General features: G+C 58.6%; 2 protein-coding genes and 1 non-coding gene across 3 annotated transcripts; 2 read left to right on the top strand and 1 right to left on the bottom strand.

The window, feature by feature from the left end:
* Positions 1-298: 298 nt before the first annotated feature.
* On the top strand, positions 299-370 carry TRNAM-CAU (transfer RNA methionine (anticodon CAU)). The gene has a single exon. It is a non-coding gene; the product is annotated as a tRNA-Met (tRNA).
* A 2,874-nt stretch (positions 371-3,244) lies between these two features.
* LOC144949198 (uncharacterized) lies at positions 3,245-17,502 on the top strand. The gene is made up of 11 exons (XM_078879086.1): positions 3,245-3,316; positions 3,783-3,857; positions 5,865-6,018; positions 7,143-7,306; positions 8,062-8,176; positions 9,459-9,564; positions 10,042-10,117; positions 10,852-10,872; positions 11,787-12,132; positions 16,622-16,855; positions 17,336-17,502. The coding sequence occupies exons 1-11, from the start codon at positions 3,269-3,271 to the stop codon at positions 17,500-17,502; spliced, it is 1,506 nt and encodes a 501-aa protein (XP_078735212.1). The 5' UTR covers positions 3,245-3,268.
* A 1,202-nt stretch (positions 17,503-18,704) lies between these two features.
* PPCDC (phosphopantothenoylcysteine decarboxylase) lies at positions 18,705-23,782 on the bottom strand. The gene is made up of 5 exons (XM_078879048.1): positions 23,656-23,782; positions 22,908-23,003; positions 21,551-21,679; positions 20,972-21,140; positions 18,705-19,359 (listed from the first exon to the last, which is right to left on the bottom strand). The coding sequence occupies exons 1-5, from the start codon at positions 23,773-23,775 to the stop codon at positions 18,878-18,880; spliced, it is 996 nt and encodes a 331-aa protein (XP_078735174.1). The 5' UTR covers positions 23,776-23,782; the 3' UTR covers positions 18,705-18,877.
* Positions 23,783-26,731: the final 2,949 nt, after the last annotated feature.

The raw sequence follows: 26,731 nt of genomic DNA, 5'->3' as shown, positions 1-26,731 counted from the left end.
GACGGCTGCTTGCGTTGTGGCCGAAACGTCGTGAGAATTGTTTTATTATGTTTTATTTTTATTATTTTATTACTTCCCTTCTACGTGACTTTACCGAAAGAACCAAGAAGATGAATCCCTGCAGTCACGAAAGCTTTAAATCGAAATCTTTCACTGTCCCACGGTGTAACGATTTATTCACCGACTGTGAAGATAATTCCTATTCTGAGTGCTCTTTCAAGAGAATACCGTGAAGTCATTCGATTTGTGATAATGTGGTCAGTAACATATAGCACTTGTGCGGCGGTATTTCTCGCCAAGCAGAGTGGCGCAGCGGAAGCGTGCTGGGCCCATAACCCAGAGGTCGATGGATCGAAACCATCCTCTGCTAGCAGTTTTTATTTTATTTTAATCAACAATCACTTTTTTATTGTCATCAACGTTACATTTTTCATTGTGGGAAAAAACTACATTGAAGCGTCTTTTATTATTTAGTTAATATGTATATAAACGTGTATTTCAATGATTTTTCAACAAATTATATATTTGCTGTACTCTATATTCGTATTTGCTATCATGATTAGGGTTGGTCATCGAGCACTCGTTTCGGCAGCCGGTGACCACCATGGAACTTGATTCGCCGGGGTTCGTGGCGGAGTGCGCTCACCACTATACCACCGCTCCCCACAAACCTGCTCACGCACACACCTACCGCATTGTAAGATACGACATTGTGGAGAAACGGGGGTAGTGCCTCTCATCACGTGGACAATGCAGTACAATTAAGTGGTTTTCTCCGCTCCCCGCATCTCAATTAAGCCATGATTACAATAAATTATGAGCCGAGCTCATTCGTGGAGCGGGTGACGGTGGAGCGCGAATCGTCGTCGTCCTTTGTTCTCGTCGGCACGTGCCAGGGTCACGTGTCCCTCGTGAATCCTGCACGCGGAGGGTGCACAATTAATGACGTCACAGCACGGGTCGATGTATCTCGAGTGATGAGGGTGAGCTTGCCTGGTGTGTGTAGGTGTGTGTGTGTAGGTGTGTAGGTGTGTGTGTGTAGGTGTGTGTGTGTAGGTGTGTGTGTGTAGGTGTGTGTAGGTGTGTCTCCGCATCAAATGGGTACCTGGTGTGATGTGTAAACATCGCCACTGGGGGAGACAAAGGCGGTCGGGCGTGGTCCTGGACACCCACCCCCTCGTGTGCCGTGCCGGCCTTCATAGGCGCTCGCTAACAGCACTTGCCCCAACAGTCTGCTGAGGCTATTTGGGGTGTCTTTGTGTGTGACATGCGATTGCGTAACGAGGGATTGGGGGGAGGGGGATGGAGGGGAAGGGAGAATCGGGACAAGGGGAAAGGGAGGGATGGGAATGTCGGGGTGGGGGGGGGTGATTGCATCACGTGACCCACCCGCTATAAACGCGACTCGCGCGTGCCGCCTGCTCCAGTCGCAGTCGCACTGCGAGGGGTCCGCGGCGCGCGCCGAGGTCACGGGGTGGTCACTCCTCCTGGGGGGCACTGAGCACGTGGGCACAAGGGGGGGCACGGGGTGGGTGGGCACGGGAGCACGGCACTTGGGGCACGGAGGAGGAGACGCGACCCCAGATACGAGAGTGTTGAGCAAAGTTGCACTGGAACCTTGCACCTGTGGGCTTGCCGCCTGCTGCTGCTGCCGCTGTTGCACCACCTGGCGCTGCTTGCCGGCTGCTGCAGCCGCTGGCTCGGCGGGGCGATATGAACTTGAAAAGCGATGGGGCATTTGATGGCCTCTCCAAAGACGAAGGACAGGCGAGTGCGTGTGTGCAGGTACAGGTGTGTGTGTGTGTGTAAAGGTGCGTGTGTGCAGACGCAGGTACAGGTGTGTGTGTGTGGGTACAGGTGTATGTGTGGGTGTGTGCCTAAATATTTCCAACCATCTTCGCCGGTGGGAAACATTTAGGCTGGCCTGCCTACGATCCATCCTGGGTTTAACCAGGCTGGATTGTGTGAGGAGCTCACAAATCCTTGAAAGATCTGGGCAAAGTCCCATTGGTGAGCTCCTCCGGCAGGCAAGGCTGCGTTGGCTGGGTCATGTAGCCCGCATGCCCAGCCACCGCATGCCTAAACAGCTTTTGTTCGGCCGGATCGAGGGGGCTAAACGGGCGCGGCACGGGCTAGAGAAGAGATGGAGTGATGTGGAGCTGAGTGGACTTGCCGATGACTGGTACCAGCGGTGTCAAGATCGGCCTCTGTGGAGGAGGCTCGTGAAGGACGCTACTGGGCAGTTGAAGGCAGTCGCCCTCCAACAACAACGGAGGGCGGAGGAGCGACGCTCACAACAACGAGCGGAGCGCCGGGTGGCTAAAGCACAGCAAGTTGGTACAGTAGGGGGCACAGGTAGTGCATCAGCCAGTCATCTCGGTCAGTCGACCCGTGGCACTTGGGTCTGCCCCGTGACCTCCTGCCAGCGGGCGTTCGACACTTCACGTGGCCTCAAGGTGAACATTGCCTGGCACAAGCGTCGTGGTGACGTCACCGCCACTTGGTGGCGAATGGCGGTTATTGTGGACGCGGGTACAGGTGCGTGCGTGTGTGTGTGGATACAGGTGCAGGTGTGTGGGTATAGGTGTGTGTGTGTGGGGGTACAGGTGTATGTGTGTGAACATCGCCACTGGCGGCTCTGCGTGGTGCTGCTGGCCAGCCACTCGTCGCGTGCCCCAGCGGCCTCCTCGGGGGCTCGCTCGGAGCAATGCCCCAAGAAGAAGACTTGGAATAGGGTGACGAAGCCTTTGCAGCGCCAGAGTTTTTGAACAACCGTGTTTCCTCCCTTAACACCATAAATCTTCCTTCAAAAATAAAATTCTGTAGCAGAAGATTAGTACTGGATACAGCTCACATTTGCAAATGTGATTTGTAAATGTTATTTTTTTAGATTTAGCGATGCAATGTTGACTTAACGCTTTCGTGACTGCAGGAATTCAGATTCTTTGGGTCTTTAGGTAAAGTCGCGTAGGTTCAAATTTAAAAAAATAACTGAACTCCGACGTTTCGATCACTACACAAGCGATGATCATCGTAATGTGAACTGCGTTTGTGGTGTTAAACCGTTCTGACCCGCCCCTACTCGACATCGGTGGAAAAAGAGCTTTGTAGCTCAGATTCCTCTCGGTGTAACTTCATATTCTGAATTTAAAGGTGTGTGTATATATATATTTATACACAGAGCATCTTTGTCTCGGTGTGTTTCCCTATAACGCCGCTCGCGCCTGACCCCACGCAGGTTCGAACCCTGTTCGTGAGCGGTCTCCCCATGGACACGCACCCTCGCGAACTCTACCTGCTCTTCAGACCCTTCAAGGTGAGGTGGTGGTGGTGAGGGTGCGGTGGCGGTGAGGTGCGCTCCGTGGGGGGAGGGGAGGGGGGACGCGGCGGATGGGGAGCGGTGGCGCAGTGGTTAGCGGCGCGCTGCCCTACGAACCCAGCGCTATCCCAGTTAGACTCCCGCCCCCGCCCATTTGTCAAGGTCGAGTCGACCTGCACCTCTCACCCTATCTCGACTCGGCCGTAAATGAAGTACCGAGTGCGGTGTATACACCGCCATTGGGGAGACAAAGGCGGCCGGTGCGTGGTTACCGATAGCCCCCCCCACCCCCTTGTGTTCCGTGCCGGCTTTCATAGATGCGACTCGCGAACAACACTTGCCCCAACAGTATGTTAGAGGTTTTACGGGGGATCTTTAGCTTTAGTGAGTGAACAAGGGGGTCGCTTGCCGGCGTCCCACATGACCCCGTCTGTCTCCCCCCCCCCCCCCCCCCCGTTGCCAGGGATACGAGGGGTCCCTCATGAAGCCCACAACCAAGCAGGTGAGGTCACCTGCGCTGGACCGGAGATGTGCCGGGGTAGGGAGGGATGTGTGGGGGGGGTCATTGTCAAGTTGACCCCCCCCACACCCCCCTCGTTTCTGTTCCGCGGCCACGGCTGTCATCGGTGTCGAGACGAGCTCTGAATCGGCTGCTGGGTTGGGTCCCTTCCTCCCCTAGGTGTACTCGGCCTTAAATGAAATGAGCACTGCGATCCCTTTATTGGTGTTCTCTGTAAGCATCGGCGCTGGGGAGACGAAGGCGGCTGGCCACCCACCACCCCGACTCCTCCCGCGGTGGCGACATTCACAGGAGCTCGGTGACGGTGCTCGACCCCGACGGGCTGAGGGGGACCCGTGGGACTTGGTTTTGTGATGCGTTGTGGTTGTGGTGGTTGTGGTGGTTGTGGTGGTTGTGGTGGTTGTGGTGGTTGTGGTGGTTGTGTGCTATTGATTGTGACCACCCGAGTTCTATTCCCGCTCACGGCCTGCAACACCCAGTGGTGACGAATATCTGAACCGATCCTGGGCCTCCCCTGGGTCGACTCGGCCTCAAATGAGTGCCTGGTGCGGTGTGTAAAACCCTCGCCACTGGGGAGACAAACGCGACCGGGCGTGGTGCTGGCCACCCACACCCTTCATGTGCCGTCCCGGCCTTAATAGGTGCTCGCTAACAGCTCGTGCCCCAACAGTCTGTGTAAGGCTATATTTTGCATGATGATGGTGGTGGTTGATGGTGTTGGCGGTGGTGGTTGGCGGTTAATGATGGAGGTGGCTGGTGGTGGTGTGCGCATTCCGCAGCCCGTGGGTTTTGTGATATTCGACAACCGAGAGAACGCGGAGGCCGCCATGGTCGAGTTGCACGTGAGTGGCTGCCACCTCCGATCGGCACGGTTGGCTACGTACGGTGGGAAAGAAGTGCAACGTACAGTACATCGCCATCGCTCCACGTGCCCCAGCGCAGTCGTCCCGCCATCGCTTTATCCATCCCGCAATCACTCGTCCGTTCGTCATCCACCAAAACCCCAACCTGCCTCCCCCCCCCCCCTTATCAAAATCCCTCGCCGCCATCATAATCGTCATCAATCCACTGCGGAGTCGTCTCCCAAGCAATCCTCCGAAACTCATCTTGGCAAATAAGAGTTGTCGATTAAAAAAAAAAAATCTACCTTGAGACTCTTTTGAAGTGCAAAGTCGCGTTTTCACGGCTGTCCAGTGATGTCTCCTGATGGCACGTGCCCACAGACATTAGTCGCCTACTGCTGCTGCTGCCTGCTGCACGTGTAGCAGTGCGAGTCTACGCTTCTATTAGTACCTTGACCATAGAGGGAAGTGCAACCGCTGTGGACCCCACCCCCTTCCTAATTAGGCCTCTTCCCGTCGACATAAGACCGCAGAGCGCCCCCCCTTGCAGAGCGCCCCCCCTTGCAGAGCGCCCCCCCTTGCAGAGCGCCCCCCCTTGCAGAGCGCCCCCCCTTGCAGAGCGCCCCCCCTTGCAGAGCGCCCCCCCTTGCAGAGCGCCCCCCCTTGCAGAGCGCCCCCCCTTGCAGAGCGCCCCCCCTTGCAGAGCGCCCCCCCTTGCAGAGCGCCCCCCCTTGCAGAGCGCCCCCCCTTGCAGAGCGCCCCCCCTTGCAGAGCGCCCCCCCTTGCAGAGCGCCCCCCCTTGCAGAGCGCCCCCCCTTGCAGAGCGCCCCCCCTTGCAGAGCGCCCCCCCTTGCAGAGCGCCCCCCCTTGCAGAGCGCCCCCCCTTGCAGAGCGCCCCCCCTTGCAGAGCGCCCCCCCCCCCGGAGGCTTGGGTGGTGGTTGTGGGAGGCGGGTGGGGGGGTTCGTGCGCATCGGTGGTAGTGTTGGGCGGGGTCAGGATATTTATACTGCAGGAGGAATCTGATGAGCTATAAAGCTCTTTGTCACGTGTCCAGTAGGGGCGGTTCAGAACGCTACAACTCGCAATACAAAAACACGATCGAAAAGGTCATTTTCTCATTTTACTCTCCTAAGTAATATGCCCTTGACCTCAGGCTTGACCCCAACTACCCCCCCCCCCCAGGGCATGCGCTTTGACCCAGAGAGCCAGCACACGCTGCGGCTGGAGTTCGCCAAGGCGAACACGCGCACCTCGAGGCAGCGGCTGAGCCCGCCAGGGCCTCTCGCGCTCCGTCTGCCGATCCAGCTGGGACCCCAATTCCTCACGCGGGACCCACGTAACCCCCCCACCACCTCACCAGAGCACACATCCCCTCTACCCAGGGAACCACGGTGGCCGGATATTAACTACCTCGCCTGGTATACAGAAGATCCTGGGTTCGATCCCCAACCCGCATGCCTGCTGTATAATTGGAGTTTGCATGTTCACTGTCCCCGTGGTCGCGTGGAGTTTCCTCCTGGGTTCTTCGGTTTTTCCCTCCACATTTTAGAAACGTGCGTGTTATAGATTATTGGTCTCCTTTAAATGTCCCCGTGATGAGCCACTATTTTTTTGCTATCTTTTGACCAGGTCTTAAAAAAGTGCTATATATATAGCTCAATGGGCCTTACCTGGTTAACTAAAACAAGTTGCGTTCAGTATTTTTAGTGCCCCACCACAGTTTGGTTTCTCACTGAAGTGGTTGCCGGGTCACTGGAGAATGGCAGGCAATAGGTGACACGTGCAGTGCGCGTGCGCTGTCTTCAAAGTGGAGCATTATCAGAGCACACTTCTGTTTGCATGTTCTTCCACAAGCACGTGCAGACGATGCACACTTGATGTCTTGCAATAGGTGCTTGAGCATCTTGGCACCCCCTGTGTGTTATTGCTGGTTTGGCGCACTGCGCTACAAACCCGGTACCCGAGTTGGAGGCCTGCTGACTAACGACCGGTGACGACTATCTGAACTGGTCCTGGGCCTCTCTCCGAGGTCAACTCTGCCCGGTTAAACGGGTACCTGGTGTGGTGTGTAACCACCGGCACCGGGAAAAGACAAGGGTGGCGTGGCATCTTCCCCCCCCTCCCCCCATCGTACGCCGTGCCGACCTGTCTGCCTTAATGGGCGCTCTCTGAGCCCTTGTCCCAATAGGCCGTGTTTTAAGGCTACACGGGGGCATCGCCGTTTAAATGAGTAGCCACAGCCATCGCGAGAGCTATTGTAGGCGTTGTATTCCGGTACACTTTGACCTCCTTGGTTGGCGGTCCTAACCTGCCCCCGTTCTGTTTTATTTAACGCGCCCCCTCCCCTGGTCTCAATGGCCCTGCGTGAAGCCTCTGCTGATCCCCCCCCCCCCCCCCAACTCCCATCCTGCTCCCCCTGACCCCGACTCCCATCTTATGCGCCCCCCCCCCCCCCCCCAGAGGAGCTGCTGGGCCCCACGCTGATCCCCGCCTCCAGGGATGCATGGGGAGCGTTCCCCCCCTTCCAGCTGTTTGCCACGGACCTGAACTCGTCCTTTCACGGGACCCCTTTGCCGGGGCTCTCCTACCCGGGTCTCGCTCCGCCTTGGCTGCAGAGCGCTCAGGTGAGAGCCCCCCCTCGCTCCCTCAGGTGACCCCCCCCCCCCTCCTCACTCCCTCAGGATTCCTGTAGTACTGCCTCGGAAGGCCACGTTTGTCGACTTGCTTGGGGCACCACCTTTTATGGCCGCCCCCACATCGTCTCTGCCGAAAGTCAGAAACCGCTCCCCGACCCACACCACCACCAGCAGCGTGTACGAGTCACGCTTGGCGTAACGCGGCTCGCGACGACACTCCTCGTGGCCCCGCCCACTGCCGGGACAGGTCGGCTATAACGTGTAAAGCTTGGATACGAAACGGATTTTTCACAATTGAATTCTCATCATCATGGGGGAGGGTGGAGAGAGGGAGACGGCCCTTCTGAACCCACCCCCCTGGCTCAGCGGGGACGTCTGGCGGCGTCTCTCCAGGCGGAGACGGCGTCTGGTCGTGGACTTGCACGGAGACGCGCGCGGGGCTTTTGTGATGCTGATCACACGCGCGCCACTGCACGTGGACACGCGCTCACTGCACGTGGACACGCGGTACGGGGTGGTGGGGGGGTAGTGACACGTGTGCCTCTGCAGTGGACACGCGGTACGGGGTGGGGGGTAGTGACACGTGTGCATCTGCCGTCTCTACACAGCCGTCGCCTGAACCTTGCCTCGAACCCTGCACCCCCTAACCCCCCCTCTCTCTGCCAACCTTGTTGTAACCCTGTCTCTTGACCCCCCCCCCCACCCCTTCACCCAGGCCGCTTGGGGGTCGCCTGCACCCCCAGGTGCAGCTGCGGCCACCCCCGGGGGGAGCAACGCGAGCGCGGGACACCGATCAGAGGCCGCGAGATCCCGGTTATGGGGTTCCGCGAGTATGGAAAACCCTCCTCTCCCTTCACCGTGACCTGGGGGGGGGGGGGGGGTTAGGGCGGACAGCTGCTGGGGGGGGGTGGGGGAGCCTCGGTGGGGAGCTGAGGGGCTCGCGTCTTGGTTGGGGGGCACCGCCATCGTGCGCCTTGCGCTGTTGGGGGGGGTGGTGGTGTTCAGTGTCGGACGAAGCTACTGCGGGGCCTGTGTAGCATAATGTTATAAAGGGGCCCTAAATTTAAAAAAACGCGCGCATATTAAAACACAAATGTTTAACTTGCACAGTAAAGTATTTTTTCATTTGCTGTACAGCCAGATAATACGACAAATCGCTAACCTTAAACACCCAGTCGTTCGTAAAAATTGTAGGCAGTATAGTACTATAGTAATAAAGAAAGTGCAGACTCACTGAACCGGAATCGATAGCTTGAAAGCATTTAGTGCGGGGCCCGTAGCCTTTGTCGCTACTCGTGCTATTGAGATGATCCGGCACTGGTGGTGGTGGTGCGCGTGTCTCTCCCTCTGCGCCGTGTCGGCCTTCATCGGCGCTCGCTCAGCCAAGTCCGTCGAGGCACCACGAGTCTGGCGACTCGTGGTGCGTGCGCGAGTTGTAGTCCAACTTTTTTTTTAATACATACAAGTACATTTCGCAGGGATTATTTTGGTGTTCGCTAAAATAAAATCTTGGCGAACCCCCTACCCCTTTTAAAGCGTGCGAGTGACTGCGAAGCCCCAATGTAGGCGGGCGGCGTTCACCCCCAGTGAGTTGCTGGTGCGCGCCGCGTGTTGCTGGTGCGTGCCGCGTGTTGCTGTGCGCGCCGCTTTGTTTTGAGTGCGTGAATTATACATCCAGAATATTTATTTATGAGAGTGCCAGCCGCCTAATGAACCCAAGGGTGCCTGCGTCGGTCTGATAACAATCTCCTGCTGCTGTGCGTGACGAGCTTGCTGCTGCGCTTGTGGTGATTGGGAGAGAATAAAGTTTACTCTGAGCCTGAACAATCTCGCTGCTCGGTCTTCACCGGGCCCCGTGTCTCCATCCCTCTCGTGTCTGTCTCCGTGTGTCCTCCACAAACCCGCCCCCCCCTTGTCTGTGTCGGAGGGGGGTTTAACTTTCCAGCGATGGGGGGGGGGGGGGCTATGGGGCTCTGAACTTTTTTTAAATGCACCCCCAAACCGCCAGTTACTGGGGTACATCGCTGCAGATTTAATCGGCCCGTGTTCCAAGTCGTGGCTCGGATTCAAGCGTGCCAGCTCGAAGCAATGCACTTTGCTTGAGCCGGCTCCGAGCCATGGACCCCCCCCCCCCCTCGAGCCGTGCTCGAGATGCGACTCAGCGGCGGCTCGCGCCGTCACGGAGAAGAGCGCCCCAAGGACCCGAGGTGGCTCGACGATCCGAACGCGGAGCCAGCGCCGCCGAGGTTCCTGGGTTCCTATCCGGGATTGGCCCGCTGCCTGTAATCAAATCGATTTCTCAAGTGTCGCGAGTTGGTCTCGTCCTGTCGGCTAATGACTAAGACACCCTGCATAGTGTTATATCGAGACAGATGTCCATAGCCTCCGACAGAGACCCATAATCTTGCATGGAGAGACTCGGTGACCAATAGGCTCGTCCAGACACGCATAGTTGGACATTGAGCCCTAGAAGAGATCTATAGGCTGACAACCCCCATTGATAAATGACCTGGAGTCCAATAGACTAGCAGACGCCCCATACACAGTATTCTGTGACACACACACGTAGACTTGCGTAATCTGAAGTTGTGATTAAACCGGGTGTTCCATTGTAACCCAATCAATGACTGCACACAACGCAATTCGATGTAATTATTCACTTGATGTGACCCGATTCCATCCTGGGGAGGGAGAATCATCTCGTGTTTGACTCGCGCCACCAGCGCGTTGCAGGGCGGGCGGCGAAGAGCCGCTGCACTCTTCACTGTGTGGGCCGGAGGTCACGTGGCGGCGATCTCGGTAGCAGTTCAGTGAAGGCTCCTTCCACGGGCCGTTATTTCGGCAAATAAAAATCGACTAAGATTAGATCTTGCGAGGTCTCTCGGCAGTCGAATGCAACCGCCGTGGGGCCTGGCAGAAGGAAGGTAGCGATGGCGGGGTGTGCGTGGCGGTGACATCAACGCCCTGATCTGTGACATCCCCTCCCCTTGCTGATGATTTCCACCGTAGCCATTACAAGGAGCTGCCTCTGAATTTAGGGGGCACACGGGGTGAAGGGGGAGGGGGGCACTGACCAATAACCCCCACTGAAGAGAGGGCCCCGAATAGGGACACCCCCCCCCCCGCGCAGTGACGCAGGGGACCTCATCCCATAGGGGGCGCTGAATTGAACAGGGTGGAGGTGGGATGAGGGTGGGCGTGGGTTTTGGGGGAGGAGAGACGGAGCGAGGGAGGGAGGGAGAAGAAAGTCGGGACATGCCCAGACACGCCACTCCACTACCGTCGCTAAATCTCCACCACTCCACGTCGCGGACCTGCACGGGCACCCTGAACTTTATTTCCCAGTGTGAAAAAACAAACAAACAAACTAATATCACCCTGCATCATCATCAGCATCATCAGCATCAGCGGCATCGGTGCCGTCATCATCATCGGCAGCAGCAGCAGCATCAGCAGCATCAGCAGCACGTGCGTGCGTACGGGATGCGCCACGTGGGTTGGACGCGAAACTCTTCGGCTCCGCGTGTTTCCAGCCCCCGCCCGGGACCCCCGAAGTAAGCCCGCGCGACTGAGCGGAGAGAGAGAAGAAGAGGCTGGACGTGAGAGGAGAGGCGCCTCAAGTCCCCGTGCGCAGCCATAGCCCGCGACGTCTCTCAAACTCTCGTCTCAGTCCGTGAAGTTTTCCGCCCCCTCCATTCATTCTCTCCGTGTCATCTCCCTCACTCCCTCGCCCGTCTCCTCCACCCCTCGTGTCGATTGAGCGACGTTCTCCTCTCAACAATCGTCTCCATACCTCTCGGCTCACAGTCCATCTCTCATCTTCACCTCAAGAGACACATCGTCGTCAAAATCACCGTCACGGTGCGTCTCTCGATTTCCCAATGCTGTCATCTCCATCCGCCCGTCTCTCCTCTCATCTTCCCTGCGTCTCTCTGCTTTCCATCTCCCGTTACGATATCTCCGGAAGATGCGTCGCCACTGATTACTTGCACGAGCTCTCAAACCTTCTCGTCGCCATCTCCCTGAGCCCCTCCGTACGCCTCCTCGTTTCTCCATCGCTTGCGTCTCTCGCGGCGCTCACCGATTTCTCTCAAGTCTGAACATCTCCCGCCTGTCCCACCTCCTCCTCGTCAACCTCCCTCTCTCTCCTCCAAACACACATCTCAACGCCGCGTGTCTCTCAACGGGTCACCCCCTACTTTACTACACCTCCAGCTGTCGTCCGATTCCACTCCGTAAAATCTTTACACATCGCAATATCATCTCGTCCGCCATCTCTCAGCTGCCCATCTCGTCTGCTCATATTTTTGCCCTCTCATCTCACCCGGGCGATCTCTCTCTCCTCTCTCTCCCAATACCTCTCTCCTGCCCCACCCGTGCGGCCGCATCTCCGACAAGTCGCTCTCTCTCCGAGTAAGAGTCGAGGACCAGGGAAGTCCTCGTAGTTTGGTAGCAGTCGGAGTCGTAGTCGTTGTTGTCATGGCTCTCCATCTCAGCCCAGCTCCATCGCCACATCACCGACCTCATCATCACCACCACCATCACCACCATCATCCTCTTCCTCCACCACCTCCTCTGCTGCTCCTCCTCCTCGCCGCGAGCGCCGTTGCGCTCTCCTCGGGCCGGGCCGAGGCTCAGGAAGCGGGGGGCCACCCGAGCTGCCCCCTTGGAGAGGAGACCCCCGCCGAGGGGGTCCGCTACCCCGCGTGCCGCTGCGGGGTGGAGTTCGCGCGACCCCTGCCCGAGGAGATTCTCCCCGCGGACCCCGCGAGTCGCCGCGAGCAGGGGTACCACCGTGACGAGGCCGGGGGCTGGTAAGGGCGACACACGCACCCGGCAAGGGGATAGGGCGACACACGCACCCAGCAAGGGGATAGGGGGACACACGCACCCAGCCAGGGGATAGGGCGACACACGCACCAGCAAGGGGATAGGGGGATCATCAGATAGGGGCACAGAGGGACATTCACTGAGCAAATCGGGGACCCCCAGAAAGGAGAGAATGGAACATTCAACAAAGCAGATTGGGGACCCCAAAAAGGGGATATGGGCACCAGTGTGCATGTCAACGTTGACCCAACGTTGACACGTTCCACCGTTCCAAAGTTACAGGGAAGGCGCAAAGTTCATAAAATCAGAGTTTGAGTCGCGAAGCGAGCCCCCCCCCACAGCCCCCCTGGCGAGACCCCCCCGCCCGGGCACCCCCCCCACCGCCCCCCTCCACGTCCGTGTTGAGGACTCGAACCACCAGACCGAGGGTTTAATCTCATCGACCCTGCTGTGTTCAAGCATCGCACTGCAGGTCACAACAACACACCCACCCACTCACCAACTATCCCACTCACTCACCGACTATCCAACACACTCACCCAACCACTCACTCACCGACTATCCCACACACTCACCGACTATCCCACACACTCACCCACCCACCCATCTACGTACTCACCCACTCATCTACTCACCCACGCACTCACCCACTCACTCACCCATCTACTCACTCACCGACTCTCCCACCCACTCACTCATCAACCCACTCGCCACACTGCAGATCACAACAACACCGTCACCCACCACGCCGCAAGTCACCCTCTCACTTCTCCGCTTATTCCCTCGCATCGTTCCACTGTCGATTTCCCTCCTCCCATCACCACCACTACCATCATCGTCGTCGTCTCTATCCCCCAAGCTCTTACAACAACAACAATAATACTCATCTCGCTCAAAGCATAAAAAACACGTGTTAGCAACTGGTATCGCTCACAACGTTAACGGTGCTGTTTGTCGCTGGCCGCTTGACGTTTTGAGCCTTCGCTTCGGAAGACTTTTTAGCGCAAATCCTCGATGGGCAACCTGGTGGGGGGGCGTGGGGACCGATGAGGAGGGGACATCCCCCCCACCTCGCCGTGAGAAATTGGCTTAATTAGCTAACTAATTATAATTAGCTAACTAATTATAATTAGCTCACTAATTATAATGAGCTCACTAATTATAATTAGGGGTGTGACGTGGGGGGGGGTCAGGGATGGGGCCCGGGGGCTCAGGTTACGGGGGGGGCGGACACGGACCTCGGTGACGTCACTCACTGAGTCACACTTTATGAATGGCGCGGTGGCGTGTGCACGTGCGTGTGTGTCCGTGTGTGTGTGTGGTGAATGTGAGTGTGGTGTGTGTGTCTGGTGTGTCTGGTGTGTGTGGTGTGTGCACTTGTGTGTCTGGCAAGGCCGTAATTATAATATTCAAATATGCTCAAAATGTCCCCCCAATATATTGCTATGAAATAGATTTATGTTTATATGATTGTGGTTATGGTTGTACTTACAGTATGCCATTACATACAATGAAATAAGGTAGAAAAAAACATAGCAATATAATACAATACACTCTTAGACATTGTGAAAAATAAATAAAAAGTCAATCTCATGTGTTAGTGAATTTTTTTATATATTAGGCAGGAAAATCGTTTTCAAATTTAGATTTTTTTCTGGGGGGGGACCCCCAGACCCCCTGAAAGATTTGCCCCCCCCCCAATGTTGACACCATGGCTACGGCCTTGGTGTGTGTGGTGTGTGTGGTGTGTGTGGTGTGTGGGTGTGTGGTGTGTGTGGTGTGTGTGTGTATGTGTGAGTGTGTTTGCGTGGTGTGCGGTAGTGTAGTGGTTAGCGCGCTGCGCTACGAACCCGGTGACCCGATTATCTAAACCCCCTAGGTCGACTCAGCCTCAAACGAGTGCGCAGTGTAAAACATCCCCACTAGGGAGACAAAGGCGGTTGGGCGCGGTTGCTGGCCACCCACCCCTCGCGTGCCGTGACGGTCTTCATAGGTGCTCGCTAACAGCACTTGCCCTAACAGCCTGTTGATGCTATACGGGGGTTCTTTGTCATTGTATGAGCTAATGCCCCCCCCCCTCACGTCACGACGCTATTCATAACCGTGATGTCACCGCATGTCGCTACCCACACGGACAGAGACCGCGCGTCCCATCATCCCCCTGGGGGCCGGTAAACTCGGCACCGTCAACTCCGTGGGAAGGCGGCGGTGTTCCGTAAAGGAAACCCGACACCCGCCATGGGAATGTGGAATTTCCCAGGCTCGTTTCAGTGCAGCCAATGGTAGGTGAGCTCCACCCCACAGCTAATATGAGCAAGGAGACCATGTCGACCTTGCTTGCCACTACAGTCTATAAGTACTGTATGTCATACAGTCTATAAGTACTGTATGTCATACAGTCTATAAGTGCTGCTCTGTATGATCGCGTGGAGTGGGGGTGTTCGGCGCTGCACTGCGCTCATAACCCGGCCACCTGAGTTCGATTCCAGCTCACGGCAGTGGCGATTATTTGAAGCGGTCCTGGGTCTCCCCGAGTACCTTGTGCGGTGTTTGAGACATCAGCACTGGGGAGACGAAGGCAGCCGGGCGTGGTGTTGCCCCCCCCCCACCGGCATTCTTCAGAGGCGCTATTCGCGAACAGAGAGCGACATCGCAGAGCTGAGAGACACAGCAGCCACATCGAAGAGGCCTTCATCCAGCAGTGGATTGATGGTGGCTGATGCCGGCTATGTTTATAACATTGTTACCATCTCATCACCCACCTCGTCACGCATCTCGTCACCCACCTCGTCACCCACCTCGTCACCCGTATCGTCACCCGTCTCGTCACCCACCTCGTCACCCACCTCGTCACCCACCTCGTCACCCAGCTCGTCACCCACCTCGTCACCCATCTCGTCACCCACCTCGTCACCCATCACGTCACCCACCTCGTCACCCAGCTCGTCACCCATCTCGTCAGCGCTCCATCTTCTCGACGGAAGCTCCTCTCGGACGCGTCCCGTTGCTTAGGCGACGTTTCGCGCTGTGACCCTATTTCATTATCGTACGCGCTCTGAAGGGGCATTGCCAAGAACGTTGCCTGTTACGTGTATATACGTCTATGTGTGTGTATGTCCCCTTTGAAGGCCGTGCGGAACGCGTTGAATTGTTGTCGTCTGTGCCTGAGCGTCGCCAGACAAGTCATTCATTGTTGGTGACCATCGTCCAACACTCCGACTCACCCCGTGAAATCAAATCATCTTAAACCATCAGCTCAGGGAGGGCCGCAATCGGTAATGGGGCCCCAATATTCGATTCTTCTCGCACAGTCGCACCGAGGCTATCACACAGGCTGCTTCAAACCATGTTAACACTTACATGAGACTATCGTTTTTAATGGAAAACGAACGAATACGTATACTGTAACGTGATAATGTTAATAGCTTCAAAAAGTCAAAGTCTCCACTTGTTCACCATCATTGGCGACACGTGCCTGGGATCTTCTCCAGGTGGTCTCCAGAGCCCCGAGCGCGGCACATTTCTCGTGGTGCTGTTGCACGTTTTACTGGTAGGAACCTCCTGGTTACACCAGCCCACAGCGGATTATTGTGTCCGTCGTGCAGCGAGGGGCTGGGTGGGGAGGGGCTGGGTGGGGAGGGTGGGGAGGGGCTGAGTGGGGAGGGTGGGGAGGGGCTGGGTGGAGAGGGGTTGGGTAGGGAGGGGCTGGATGGGGAGGGGCTGGGAGGGGAGGATGGGGCTGGGTGGGGGGTGGGAGGGCTGGGGCTGGGTGGGGAGGGGCTGGTCACCCCGTGGTGCCCTTATAAAACTCAACGTTTAACCTACTCACGCCGGCTTGTGCCCGCCCTCACAGTCGGGCATATTTGCGGAATACACCACGCCGTCGTTGACCCTGGCCATTGACCGAGCAACCCAACGTTCCTACCAGCTCCCTCCGCAGGAATGTGTGTTTTTAAGCACCCTGTACATCGCGGCTCCTCTTGCTTGATCACATCGTTACATAAATGTTGTTGTTCTATGACACTGTTGTTAAAAACAAATCCTATGGTGATTGTCAAGGGGGCCCCAACTCGTAGCTTTGGCCACCAGCGGGGGGCCAAGGCGCCCCGTGCCTGCCCCCGCGCTCGTTACGCTCCCAAAGATCCTCCGTATAGCCTTGAACAGACTGTTGGGGCAAGTGCTGTTTGCGAGCACCTATTAGGGCTTGAATGGCACACGACGGGGTGGACGTGACCAGCGCCACACCTGGCCGCCTTTGTCTCCCCAAAAGGCGATGTTCACACGCCACCCGTTTAGGAAGGCCGCGTCAACCCGAGCGGAGCGCCAGGACCGGGTCAGATTGCTCGTCACCGAGGCCGGCAGCCGCGAGGGGGAATCGAACCTGGAGGTGTCGCCGGTCTCCGTCGCGCGAGTGCAGCGCTCACCACCGTGCCACCGTTCCCCCCCCCCCCCCCCCCCCCCCCCCCCCCACAGGTACTACTGCAGGCGGTGTCGGGACTGCGCACTGGGGGGGCCGCGTGATGCTGGCGGGGTGCTCGCGGGCGCGGGACGCGGTGTGCGGGGGCTGCGCCCGGCCCGGCGCGCGCTACGACGCCCGCGTGCTGGCGTGCGTCCCCGACGGGGAGCACCAGCAGCGCGGGGGGCACGAGCCCGCCGCGGCCTCCAGCACGCGGCGCGTCGACAACATCACGGAGCAGGTCATCGAGGGTGAGTCGGCGAGGCTGGGTGGCGGAGGGCATCGCGCGCGTGCCGTCATCCCACCTGCCACGCATCGCTGCCGCGAGGAGCGGTTACCACGGTCATCACGTCATCGCTCACCGTCACCACGCGCCGTCGCCACGTAGCAGGAGCGAGGTTTTGTTTTTGAGGTTGGAGTGGGCGAGTGATTGTTGAATGGGGTGAGAGCCGGTGAGCGAGTCGGTAGGTGGGCGTTTGGAGTAAATGAGTGAGCGATTGGAGGGAGTGGGTGAGCGACTGGGCGAGTGCTTGGGCGAGTGGACACCCCACACACCCCACACCAACGCACAAATCACCATTGTAATCCTCTTCACCCCCCCCCCCCCCTTTCTCTCTGACCCCCTCCCTTCCCCATACCCCCACTCTCCTATTCGACCCCACCACCTTCTATCCCCCCCCCCCCCGATCCCTTCTCTCCCCTTCTCCTCTCTCCCTGCACCCCCCCCGCAGTGCTGCTGGGCCCCAGGGACGTGGTGCGGGCGCCGTGGTTCGCCCCGGCGCTCTGCCTCGCGGCGCTCGCCGTGCTGCTGCTGACGGGGCTCGCGCTGCACATGCGGCTACGCGGCGGGGGCGGCGACGCCGCGCGGGGGCGCTGCGCAACCTGCGGGCACGCGTGATGGGGGGGGGGGGGGCAGAGGGGGCTACAAGGCTGGGAGAGAAGGGAATTGGGGGGTATAGCGAGAGGGGAGCTGGGGTGGGGGGGGGGGTCACGCTCGCACCCCCCTCGCTCACCGTCAGCCGTGATCGATCCACTGCTGGACGATGGAGACCCCCTCCCCTGCGACGTAAAACAATCTACCTGGCACCTGGCACCTGGCACACGAGGCCATTTCGTAGCTCCGTCTCCGCGGCGGGACGCGCGCCCGGGCACCGCGTTCCTCCTCCGGCTGCCGACGCCGCCGCTTGCCGACGCGCGGCCGTCGGCCAATCAGCTCGGAGCCGGCTCGGCGTGACCGCACTGCGTTTGTCGTTGTTGACGTTTGTTGTTGGTGTGGTTGTTGTTGTAATTTATAATGTACGTGCACTTGCGCCTGTGACGACAGGTGGCGGGCCCTGTGAAACACGCGGCTTTGTCTTTGCTAAATAAATAAGTAAAAATCCTCGACGTCATTGGAATACTGCAGAGTTCATTAACGACGGTGTCAACTTGTGACACTGCTCCGCGCGGTATTCGCTCGGCGCTGTCGGAGAGAGAGCGGACGGACTCGGAGACGCGGGGCGGCATCCGGGCTGCGAGGAGCCGGCGCTACCAACAATTGCCCCAGCTCTGCGGTCCTCTATATATCAAGGTGTTATTGGCCCAATTTATGAGCGTTTATATGTGTGGAAGTCAGAGCATTGGGGAGAAAACCCAAGCATGTGTGCCTGCATGTGAGGGGGAAACACTCTATCCCATACGGATAGAACACGCGTTTGCTGTTCTGCCTTCTGGCGAGCCAGGCAGGGGACACCTCCTCGACGCCCACGGGAAGAGAGTTCCACGCGATCCACCAACCCTCGCTGCTGCTGCTGCTGCTGCTGCCTCCAACACAGCGCTGGATTACAGGCAGCCAAGTGCGGAGTCACCGCTGCCACCGTCATCGAGGGGGGGGGCGGTGCGTTAATATATTTAAGGAGGGAGGGTGGACATAGAAGAAGCCTGCGAGAGAAGAATGGTGGAGTGGGGGGTGGAGGATTGGGTGATCGCAATGCCCGTGAAGACGCTGCTCGGCACTTCGCCCAGAAAATCGGACAATTTCATTGCAAGGAGTTTACCAAAATTTGGGACACTGGACCAGAGCAAGTATGAACCACGTGCAAACAAACACACGCAGTTTAGCCCTGAAGGCTGCTGCCTTCTGTAATGGCTGGTTTATTAATTAAACAATGCCGTGCTGACGAAGGGGACTGCTGCGTGAAGATGAGGCGTTGGGTCTTTGCCACGCGGATCAGAGGTTTCATCCCTAATCAGTTTTAATTTTAAGATACAAGCAATCTTCGGTTATAAGCAGTTCAGGTATTGGATACAGAATCATGGATGGATCCAGGTTCCCGTGTGGAGCTGGGTTCCTGTGTAGACCCAGGTTCCTGTGTAGACCCAGGTTCCTGTGTAGACCCAGGTTCCCGTGTGGAGCTGGGCTCAAGTTCCTGTGTAGACCCAGGTTCCCGTGTGGAGCTGGGTTCCCTTGTAGAGCCAGGTTCCTGTGTAGACCCAGGTTCCCTTGTAGACCCAGGTTCCTGTGTAGACCCAGGTTCCAGTGCAGACCCAGGTTCATGTGTAGACCCAGGTTCCCGTGTAGACCCAGGTCCCTGTGTAGACCCAAGTTCCAGTGTAGACCCAGGTTCCCGTGTAGACCCAGGTTCCTGTATGGATCCAGGTTCCAGTGCAGACCCAGGTTCCCGCGTGGAGCTGGGCTCAGGTGTGGTGAGGGAGGCTCTCAGGTGAGTCTGCACTGCCCGCACAATCGTGTCCACCTCCGCCATGGCACCCAGACCTGCAGTGAGGGTCGTGAGGGGGGTGGTGAGGGTCGTGAGGGGGGGTGGTGAGGGTCGTGAGGGGGGGTTGGGGGGGGGTGGTGAGGGTCGGTGAGCAGTGTGGTGAGTCGAGCTGGGAAGTGCGATTAGAAATCATCCATTACCGCTGGTCGGTTCTATTGCTGGGACCAATCGGAATGAGTGGGTGAGTGTTGTTGTGTTGACCTACAGTGTGGTGAGTTAGTTGAGTTAGTGAGTGGATATATTTGTGAATGAATGAGTTGTCACCTGCAGTGCGGTGAGCGAGCCAATGAATGAGTGAGCTGGTGGGTGGGTGAGCGTTGTAGTTACCTGCGGAGTGCTGAGAGGGTGAGCGAGTCAATGAATGAGTGAGCTGGTGGGTGGGTGAGCGTTGTCGTGACCTGCGATGTGGTGCTAGCTGAACACAGGGTGGCGATGTCTCTCCGCACGCGAGTGTACCCGTGTCTCCGCACGCGAGCGTACCCGTGTCTCTGCACGCGAGCGTACCCGTGTCTCTGCACGCGAGCGTACCCGTGTCTCTGCACGCGAGCGTACCCGTGTCTCCGCACGCGAGTGTTCCCGTCTCTCCGCACGCGAGCGTACCCGTGTCTCCGCACGCGAGTGTTCCCGTCTCTCCGCACGCGAGCGTACCCGTGTCTCTGCACGCGAGTGTTCCCGTCTCTCCGCACGCGAGCGTACCCGTGTCTCCGCACGCGAGCGTACCCGTGTCTCCGCACGCGAGCGTACCCGTGTCTCTGCACGCGAGCGTACCCGTGTCTCTGCACGCGAGCGTACCCGTGTCTCTGCACGCGAGCGTACCCGTGTCTCCGCACGCGAGCGTACCCGTGTCTCCGCACGCGAGCGTTCCCGTCTCTCCGCACGCGAGCGTACCCGTCTCTCCGCACGCGAGCGTTCCCGTCTCTCCGCACGCGAGCGTACCCGTCTCTCCGCACGCGAGCGTTCCCGTCTCTCCGCACGCGAGCGTACCCGTGTCTCCGCACGCGAGCGTTCCCGTCTCTCCGCACGCGAGCGTACCCGTCTCTCCGCACGCGAGCGTTCCCGTCTCTCCGCACGCGAGCGTACCCGTGTCTCTGCACGCGAGCGTACCCGTGTCTCTGCACGCGAGCGTACCCGTGTCTCTGCACGCGAGCGTACCCGTGTCTCTGCACGCGAGCGTACCCGTGTCTCTGCACGCGAGCGTTCCCGTCTCTCCGCACGCGAGCGTACCCGTGTCTCCGCACGCAAGCGTACCCGTCTCTCCGCACGCGAGCGTACCCGTGTCTCCGCACGCGAGCGTACCCGTGTCTCCGCACGCGAGCGTACCCGTGTCTCCGCACGCGAGCGTACCCGTGTCTCTGCACGCGAGCGTACCCGTGTCTCTGCACGCGAGCGTACCCGTGTCTCTGCACGCGAGCGTACCCGTGTCTCTGCACGCGAGCGTACCCGTGTCTCCGCACGCGAGCGTACCCGTGTCTCCGCACGCGAGCGTACCCGTCTCTCCGCACGCGAGCGTACCCGTGTCTCTGCACGCGAGCGTACCCGTGTCTCCGCACGCGAGCGTACCCGTGTCTCCGCACGCGAGCGTACCCGTGTCTCTGCACGCGAGCGTACCCGTGTCTCCGCACGCGAGGGTCTTGCTCACGCACGCCACCTCCTCGTAGCCGAGCTGGCGCAGCGTGCGCGTGTGGGCGCCCGTGAGCGGGTGATCCCACATGTGCGTGTTCATCGCCGGGCAGAAGAGCAGCGGGCGGTCTCGGTCCCAGGCTCGCACCACACACATCTACGTGTGCGGGGAAGGGGGGGGGGGTGTGGGAGGTGTACATGGAAGGGGGGTTAGGTGCACAAGGGGAATATGTGAGATGGCTTCCCATAGAGACAAAGACACTCGCACAGGGACTCATAGACTTATAGAGAGACCCATAGACTCACAGAGAGACCCATAGGGTATTGTAGAGACCCACTGACTCACACAAAGACCCATAGGCTAACGTAGAAACCCAGAGGTTTACATCAAGATAACACAGGCTCCCATAGAGACCAATAGAGACCCACAGAGTCTCTCACACACACCAAAAAGTGAAAATGGGAATCCTAAAGACATCCACACCTGTGCCCCCCCCGCACCACCCCCCCCCCCCGCCCACCCCCACGCTGCCCGCAGCTCCCCACACGTCACCGCCGCCCGCTCACCAGCAGGTTGTCACAGAGGCCGCCGGCCACCTTGGCGAGCGAGTTGGCGTCGAGCGGCGCGAGCAGCAGGAGGTCGGCCCAGCGGCGCAGCTCCACGTGGAGCACCGGGTCACCCAGACGCCTCCATGTCTGGGAGACACACAGGGTGGGGGGTGGGGGATGGAAGGTGGGGGGTGGGGGATGGGGGTGGGAGGTGGGGGATAGGGGTGGGGGATGGGGGATGGGGGGGGTAGGGGTGGGGGATGGGGGGGGATGGGGGGGGTGGAGGATGGGGGGGATGGGGTGGGGGATGGGGGGGGGGATGGGGGGGGATGGGGAGGGGATGTGGGGGGGTGGGGGATGGGGGGGGTGGAGGATGGGGGATGGGAGGGGTGGGGGGGATGGGGTGGGGGATGGGGGGGGGATGGGGGGGGATGGGGGGGGGATGGGGGGGGATGGGGGGGGGATGGGGGGGGGATGTGGGGGGGGTGGGGGATGGGGGGGGTGGGGGATGGGGGTGAGGGGTGGGGGTGAGGGATGGGGGGGATGGGGGATGGGGGTGGGGGATGGGGTGGGGTCAGCATAGGAAATAAATATCCCCCCCCCACCAATGTTCCATCCCGATTGCGCTATTATCGGCGGCGTTGCGTCTCGAGATGCCAAGGTTCGTTTCGGAAAACTCGCAGGGCGGCGAGACCCCTTCGTGCTCCGTAGAGAACGGCCCGCGGAGGCGGATGTCACAGAGCTACATCTGAGAGGCCTTCTTCCTCTTCTTCGAGCGAGCTCCGCTCTGTGCACAGTGCAGAGGGCGGCTCTGCCACATGGGAGTAACGCTTGTCACGTGACGGTCACACTGACGTTGTATCCTGCCTCACGCGAGCACCTGCTGCGGTGTTTAAACATCAGCGCCGGGCAGACAAAGACGGTTACGCGTGCCATGTGCCTGCCTTCATCAGTGCTCGCTAATATAGCACTTGCTCCCAACAGTCGGTGTTAAATGCTAAATGGGATCTTTGTCCTTGTATAGTGCGCGCGTGTATATGTGTGTGTGTGGCACCAGCGGTGTCAAGATCGGCCTCTGTGGAGGAATAGGCTCGTGAAGGATGCTGCTGCTGGGCAGTTGGGAGGCAGTCGCCCTCTAACCACAATGGAGGACAGGGGAGCGAGCAAATCGGCACAGTGGGGGGCACAGTGGGGGGCACAGTGGGGGGCACAGTGGGGGGCACAGTGGGGGGCACAGTGGGGGGCACAGTGGGGGGCACAGTGGGGGGCACAGGTGGTGGACCCCGTAACACCTGGGGTCTGTCCCGTCACCGTCCAGCAGCGAGCCTTCCTCGCTCGGTGCACCTAGCCGGGCACAGGCGTCGTGGACTCTCACCTGCCACTCGTCGGCGTCGCTGTAGACGGGAACGGGCAGCGACTCGGCTGCGAAGAAGTGCTTCGCGTGCTCCGTGCACACCACACGCACCTCCGGCTACACAAAGACAAAGATCCCCCGTATAGTTTTAACAGGAATATAGGGGCAAGTGCTGTTAGCGAGCGCCTATGAAGGCCGGCACGGCACACGAGGGGGTGGGCGGCCAGCACCACGCCCGACCGCCTTTGTCTTCCGAGTGGCGATGTTTTTACACATCAGACCAGGCACTCATTTAAGGCTGAGTCGACCTAAGGAAAGCCAAGGACCGGTTCAGATAGTCATCACCGGTGTTGGCCGCTACGCGACCGCCCCCCTTCAGCCGCACACACAGGCGGGGGTTCAGACACGTGGCGCCCATCTGCCAGCAAGGGGCGCAAGCGAGCAATTGCAGGGCTGCACCTTTATCTGTTTAGGCTCGCATAGGGACTCATAGACGACCATATGACCCGTAGACTAACACAGAAATCATAGACGCACACAAGGGTCAGAATTGCATCGTTACAATGGACTCAGATAGGACCAGTGGAAGAGTAGGCCAAATACCCCTCGACGAGAGCTCCCTATAGTGAGATAGTTGGGGGGGGGGCTCTTTCACCACGAACGATTGTAGGGCTGCACCTTTATCGTGCACCCTCTCAAGCAAAGCGCGATGATGATGAAGTCTCAGTGATGACAAAGTTTCAGAGACGATGACGACTTGCCGCTGCACCTGCTGTGGAAGAGCGAGGATGCGAGCCACCAGCAGCGGCAGCTTCACCGACGCCACGCTGCCGGTGGCTCCCAGCAGCACGCGGGGCCGCCTCCCCGCCCCCCCTCCTCCCTGCGCCATGGGCCCCCCTCGGGCCCCCCTCGGGCCCCCCTCGGACCCCCCTCGAGCCCCCCTCGAGCTCCCCCTGAGAGCCCCCCGATGTCGCGGCACACAGAGTCCGCCCGTGTCGGGCTGCAGTGCAGAGCACGCGTCCCCTTTAGAATCGAATCGTGAGCGACGTTAAAGTTATACCGATTCACTGCAGATCGATTCTAATCACCCATCGCGATTGGCATTACGCGTGTTGTTTTGTGTTGGTGGTTGAGGCGTGTTGAACCATGGTGGAAGTCTGAGTTGCGACTCGATACATCGATCGATAGTTTTTGTAGCGGATGTTGTAATCATTCTGGCTGTTCGGGAATATGTAACGATCCGGCTGCTGGCGATCCACATTCGCGATTAATTTCGTCGATTCTCAACGTGCCGTTCAACGGGGTGCTGGACACTTTCCGTGAATCGCGGAATCGCGACCAGGTAGTCGCGCTCGCGATTCACCCACCCGGCGATTCCATCAGGGTTGCAGAAACCGTGACGCCGGTCAACGTTTCGGGCAATGTCCCTTCTGCATGGGCACACACACACACTGTGAACAGAGAGGCCCAGAAGAGAGACAGAGATCATAGGTTTGAAAAGCTGTGTCCCTCTAATGGGATCTCCGCTCAAAAGATTGACCCAGCGTCATTACACGTTCTGATTCTAGGATCTCCACACAAAATCTTTCACTTTTTCAAACATCGTGGGGGGAGGAGGAGGAGCTTGAGGCGGGTTGTCAACAACTCTCAGCTGCAGCTATTCCGGGAGACGTTCTAAATTGCCATCAAGTAGTTTCATTAAAATATCCTCTACGTTTAAAATGCCCCGGATTGCTTTCGATCGTCACCGGGAGATCGGTCACCAATTCCGATCGAGACTCCCGGCCAAACCGAGGGGCTGGGCAACCCCGCGGAGTCGGAGTCTTCATTGAGACTTCAGGAGGAATCCGATGAGCTATGAAGCTCTTTTGCACAGATGCCACCAACAGACGGCACGAGTCATTGGTAGAAGTGTACGGTAAGCCTGCTGCCGCCGTGTTACATCCACACTCGAGTCCAGGTGGTGTACTCATTGTGTTGAGAGATGGGGGATTATAAGGGGCCGTCCATAAATGACGTCACGCGATTTTGGACGATTTTGACCCCCCCCCCCCTCTCGTCACACGGCGTCACAAAAAGTCAGACCCCCCCTTCAAATATGACGTCACAAAGCTCTGCCCCCCCCAAATAAAACATGCTTCATTTTGCTTTAAACTATTGTCATTGTAGTGCGTATTTAATGTGTTGTAGGAGAAAACATTTATTGAAAAGTCTATATAATTAAGTAGAACGTGTTGTCTATATTTATTTAAAGTTGCGCATTTTGATGTGACGTCACATTTCTCACCCCCCCCCTCGTCACACATCGTCACAAATGTCTGACCCCCCCCCCCCCCTAGGTGCGTAACGTCATTTATGGACGTCCCCTAATAGCGACGAGGAGAGAGTGATTGGGGTGAGGCGTGAGGGGAGGCGGCCGCTAGGGGTCGCTGCTGCTGCTGCCGCCTCCACGCGGGGCCGCCGTGCGGAGACCCCCGAAACCCCTCCCCTGGGGGGTGTCTATCCAAGCTATGGATTCAAGATCGTCTCCCAGGACGGATTGTATTTGTTAGTCTGGATGGGTACGGGTTGAGGCGTGCTGTGGTGCTGGCCACCCACGGGCCTTCGTGTGCCGTGCCGGCCTTCAGCACGTGCCGCTTGCTGCTCGCTCACAGCACTTGGGCCCCTCCCCCCAACAGTCTGTTAAGGCGACACGGGGGGGGGGGGGTCTTTGGGGAGCGGTGGCGCAGCAGTTAGCGCTACGCTGCGCTACGAACCCGGCCACCCGAATTCGATTCCCGCTCCCGGCCAACACCGTTGACTGATTCTATCTGAACCCGTCCCGGGCCTCCACGAGGTCAAACTCGGTGCGGTGTAAACATCAGCGTTGGGGAGACAAAGGCGGCCGGGGGTGGGGCTGGCCACCTGCCCCTTCCATGCTGCGCCGTGTCGGCCTTCAGCTGCTCCATAACAGCACTTGCCCCAGCGGCCCTTTAAGGCTATAATATATACGGGGGATCTTTGTCTTTTGTGAGGAGTGTAAGTTTATGTCGCTGTGTGAATGTCAACGTGTCCGCGTGTCTCTGAGTGACGTGTGAGTGTGATTGTGATCTCCTTATATCTCCGTGCCATTGTGTGTCGGTGTCATTGCGTCATCGCGGGGTATGTGACAAGAGCTGAGTGTGTGTGTCAGCGTGTATGTCAGTGTGTGTGTCAGCGTGTGTGTCAGTACGTGTGTCAGCGTGTGTGTCAGTGTGTGTGTCAGTGTGTGTGTCAGTGTGTGTGTCAGCGTGTGTGTCAGTGTGTGTCAGTGTGCGTGGTCAGTGTGTGTATCAGTGTGTGTGTCAGCGTGTGTGTCAGTGTGCGTGGTCATTGTGTGTGGGTCAGCGTGTGTGTCAGTGTGTGTGTCAGTGTGCGTGGTCAGTGTGTGTGTCAGTGTGTGTGGCCATGTAGCCCGCATGCCCAGCCACCGCATGCCTAAACAGCTTTTGTTCAGCCGGATCGAGGGGGCTAAACGGGCGCGGCACGGGCTAGAGAAGAGATGGAGTGATGTGGTACAGGAGGACGTGGAGCTGAGTGGACTTGCCGATGACCGGTACCAGCGGTGTCACGATCGGCCTCTGTGGAGGAGGCTCGTGAAGGACGCTACTGGGCAGTTGGAGGCAGTCGCCCTCCAACAGCAACCTAGGGCGGAGGAGCGACGCTCACAACAACGAGCGGAGCGCCGGGTGGCTAAAGCACAACAAGTTGGCAGAGTAGGGGGCACAGGTGGTGCATCAGCCAGTCATCTCGGTCATCTCAGTCAGTCGACCCGTGGCACCTGGGTCTGACCCGTGACCTCCTGCCAGCGGGCGTTCGACACTTAA

This window comes from Lampetra fluviatilis, chromosome 53 (assembly GCF_964198595.1).
Source record: "Lampetra fluviatilis chromosome 53, kcLamFluv1.1, whole genome shotgun sequence".
Lineage (NCBI taxonomy): Eukaryota > Metazoa > Chordata > Hyperoartia > Petromyzontiformes > Petromyzontidae > Lampetra > Lampetra fluviatilis.
This window is presented reverse-complemented; position numbering and strand designations above follow the sequence as displayed.

What these genes read in the sequence shown, in the direction of transcription:
- LOC144949198 (XM_078879086.1), top strand. Translation starts at nt 3,269, where the DNA reads ATGGACACGCACCCTCGCGAACTCTACCTGCTCTTCAGACCCTTCAAG. An exon ending in AACCCTCCTCTCCCTTCACC is followed by an intron (nt 8,177 to 9,458) that starts GTGACCTGGGGG and finishes CCCCCCCTCGAG; the next exon opens with CCGTGCTCGAGATGCGACTC. An exon ending in CCCCGCCCGGGACCCCCGAA is followed by an intron (nt 10,873 to 11,786) that starts GTAAGCCCGCGC and finishes TCGGAGTCGTAG; the next exon opens with TCGTTGTTGTCATGGCTCTC.
- PPCDC (XM_078879048.1), bottom strand. Translation starts at nt 23,775, where the DNA reads ATGGCGCAGGGAGGAGGGGGGGCGGGGAGGCGGCCCCGCGTGCTGCTG. An exon ending in GCGACGCCGACGAGTGGCAG is followed by an intron (nt 21,680 to 22,907) that starts GTGAGAGTCCAC and finishes TGTGTCTCCCAG; the next exon opens with ACATGGAGGCGTCTGGGTGA. An exon ending in GCCTCTGTGACAACCTGCTG is followed by an intron (nt 21,141 to 21,550) that starts GTGAGCGGGCGG and finishes CCGCACACGTAG; the next exon opens with ATGTGTGTGGTGCGAGCCTG.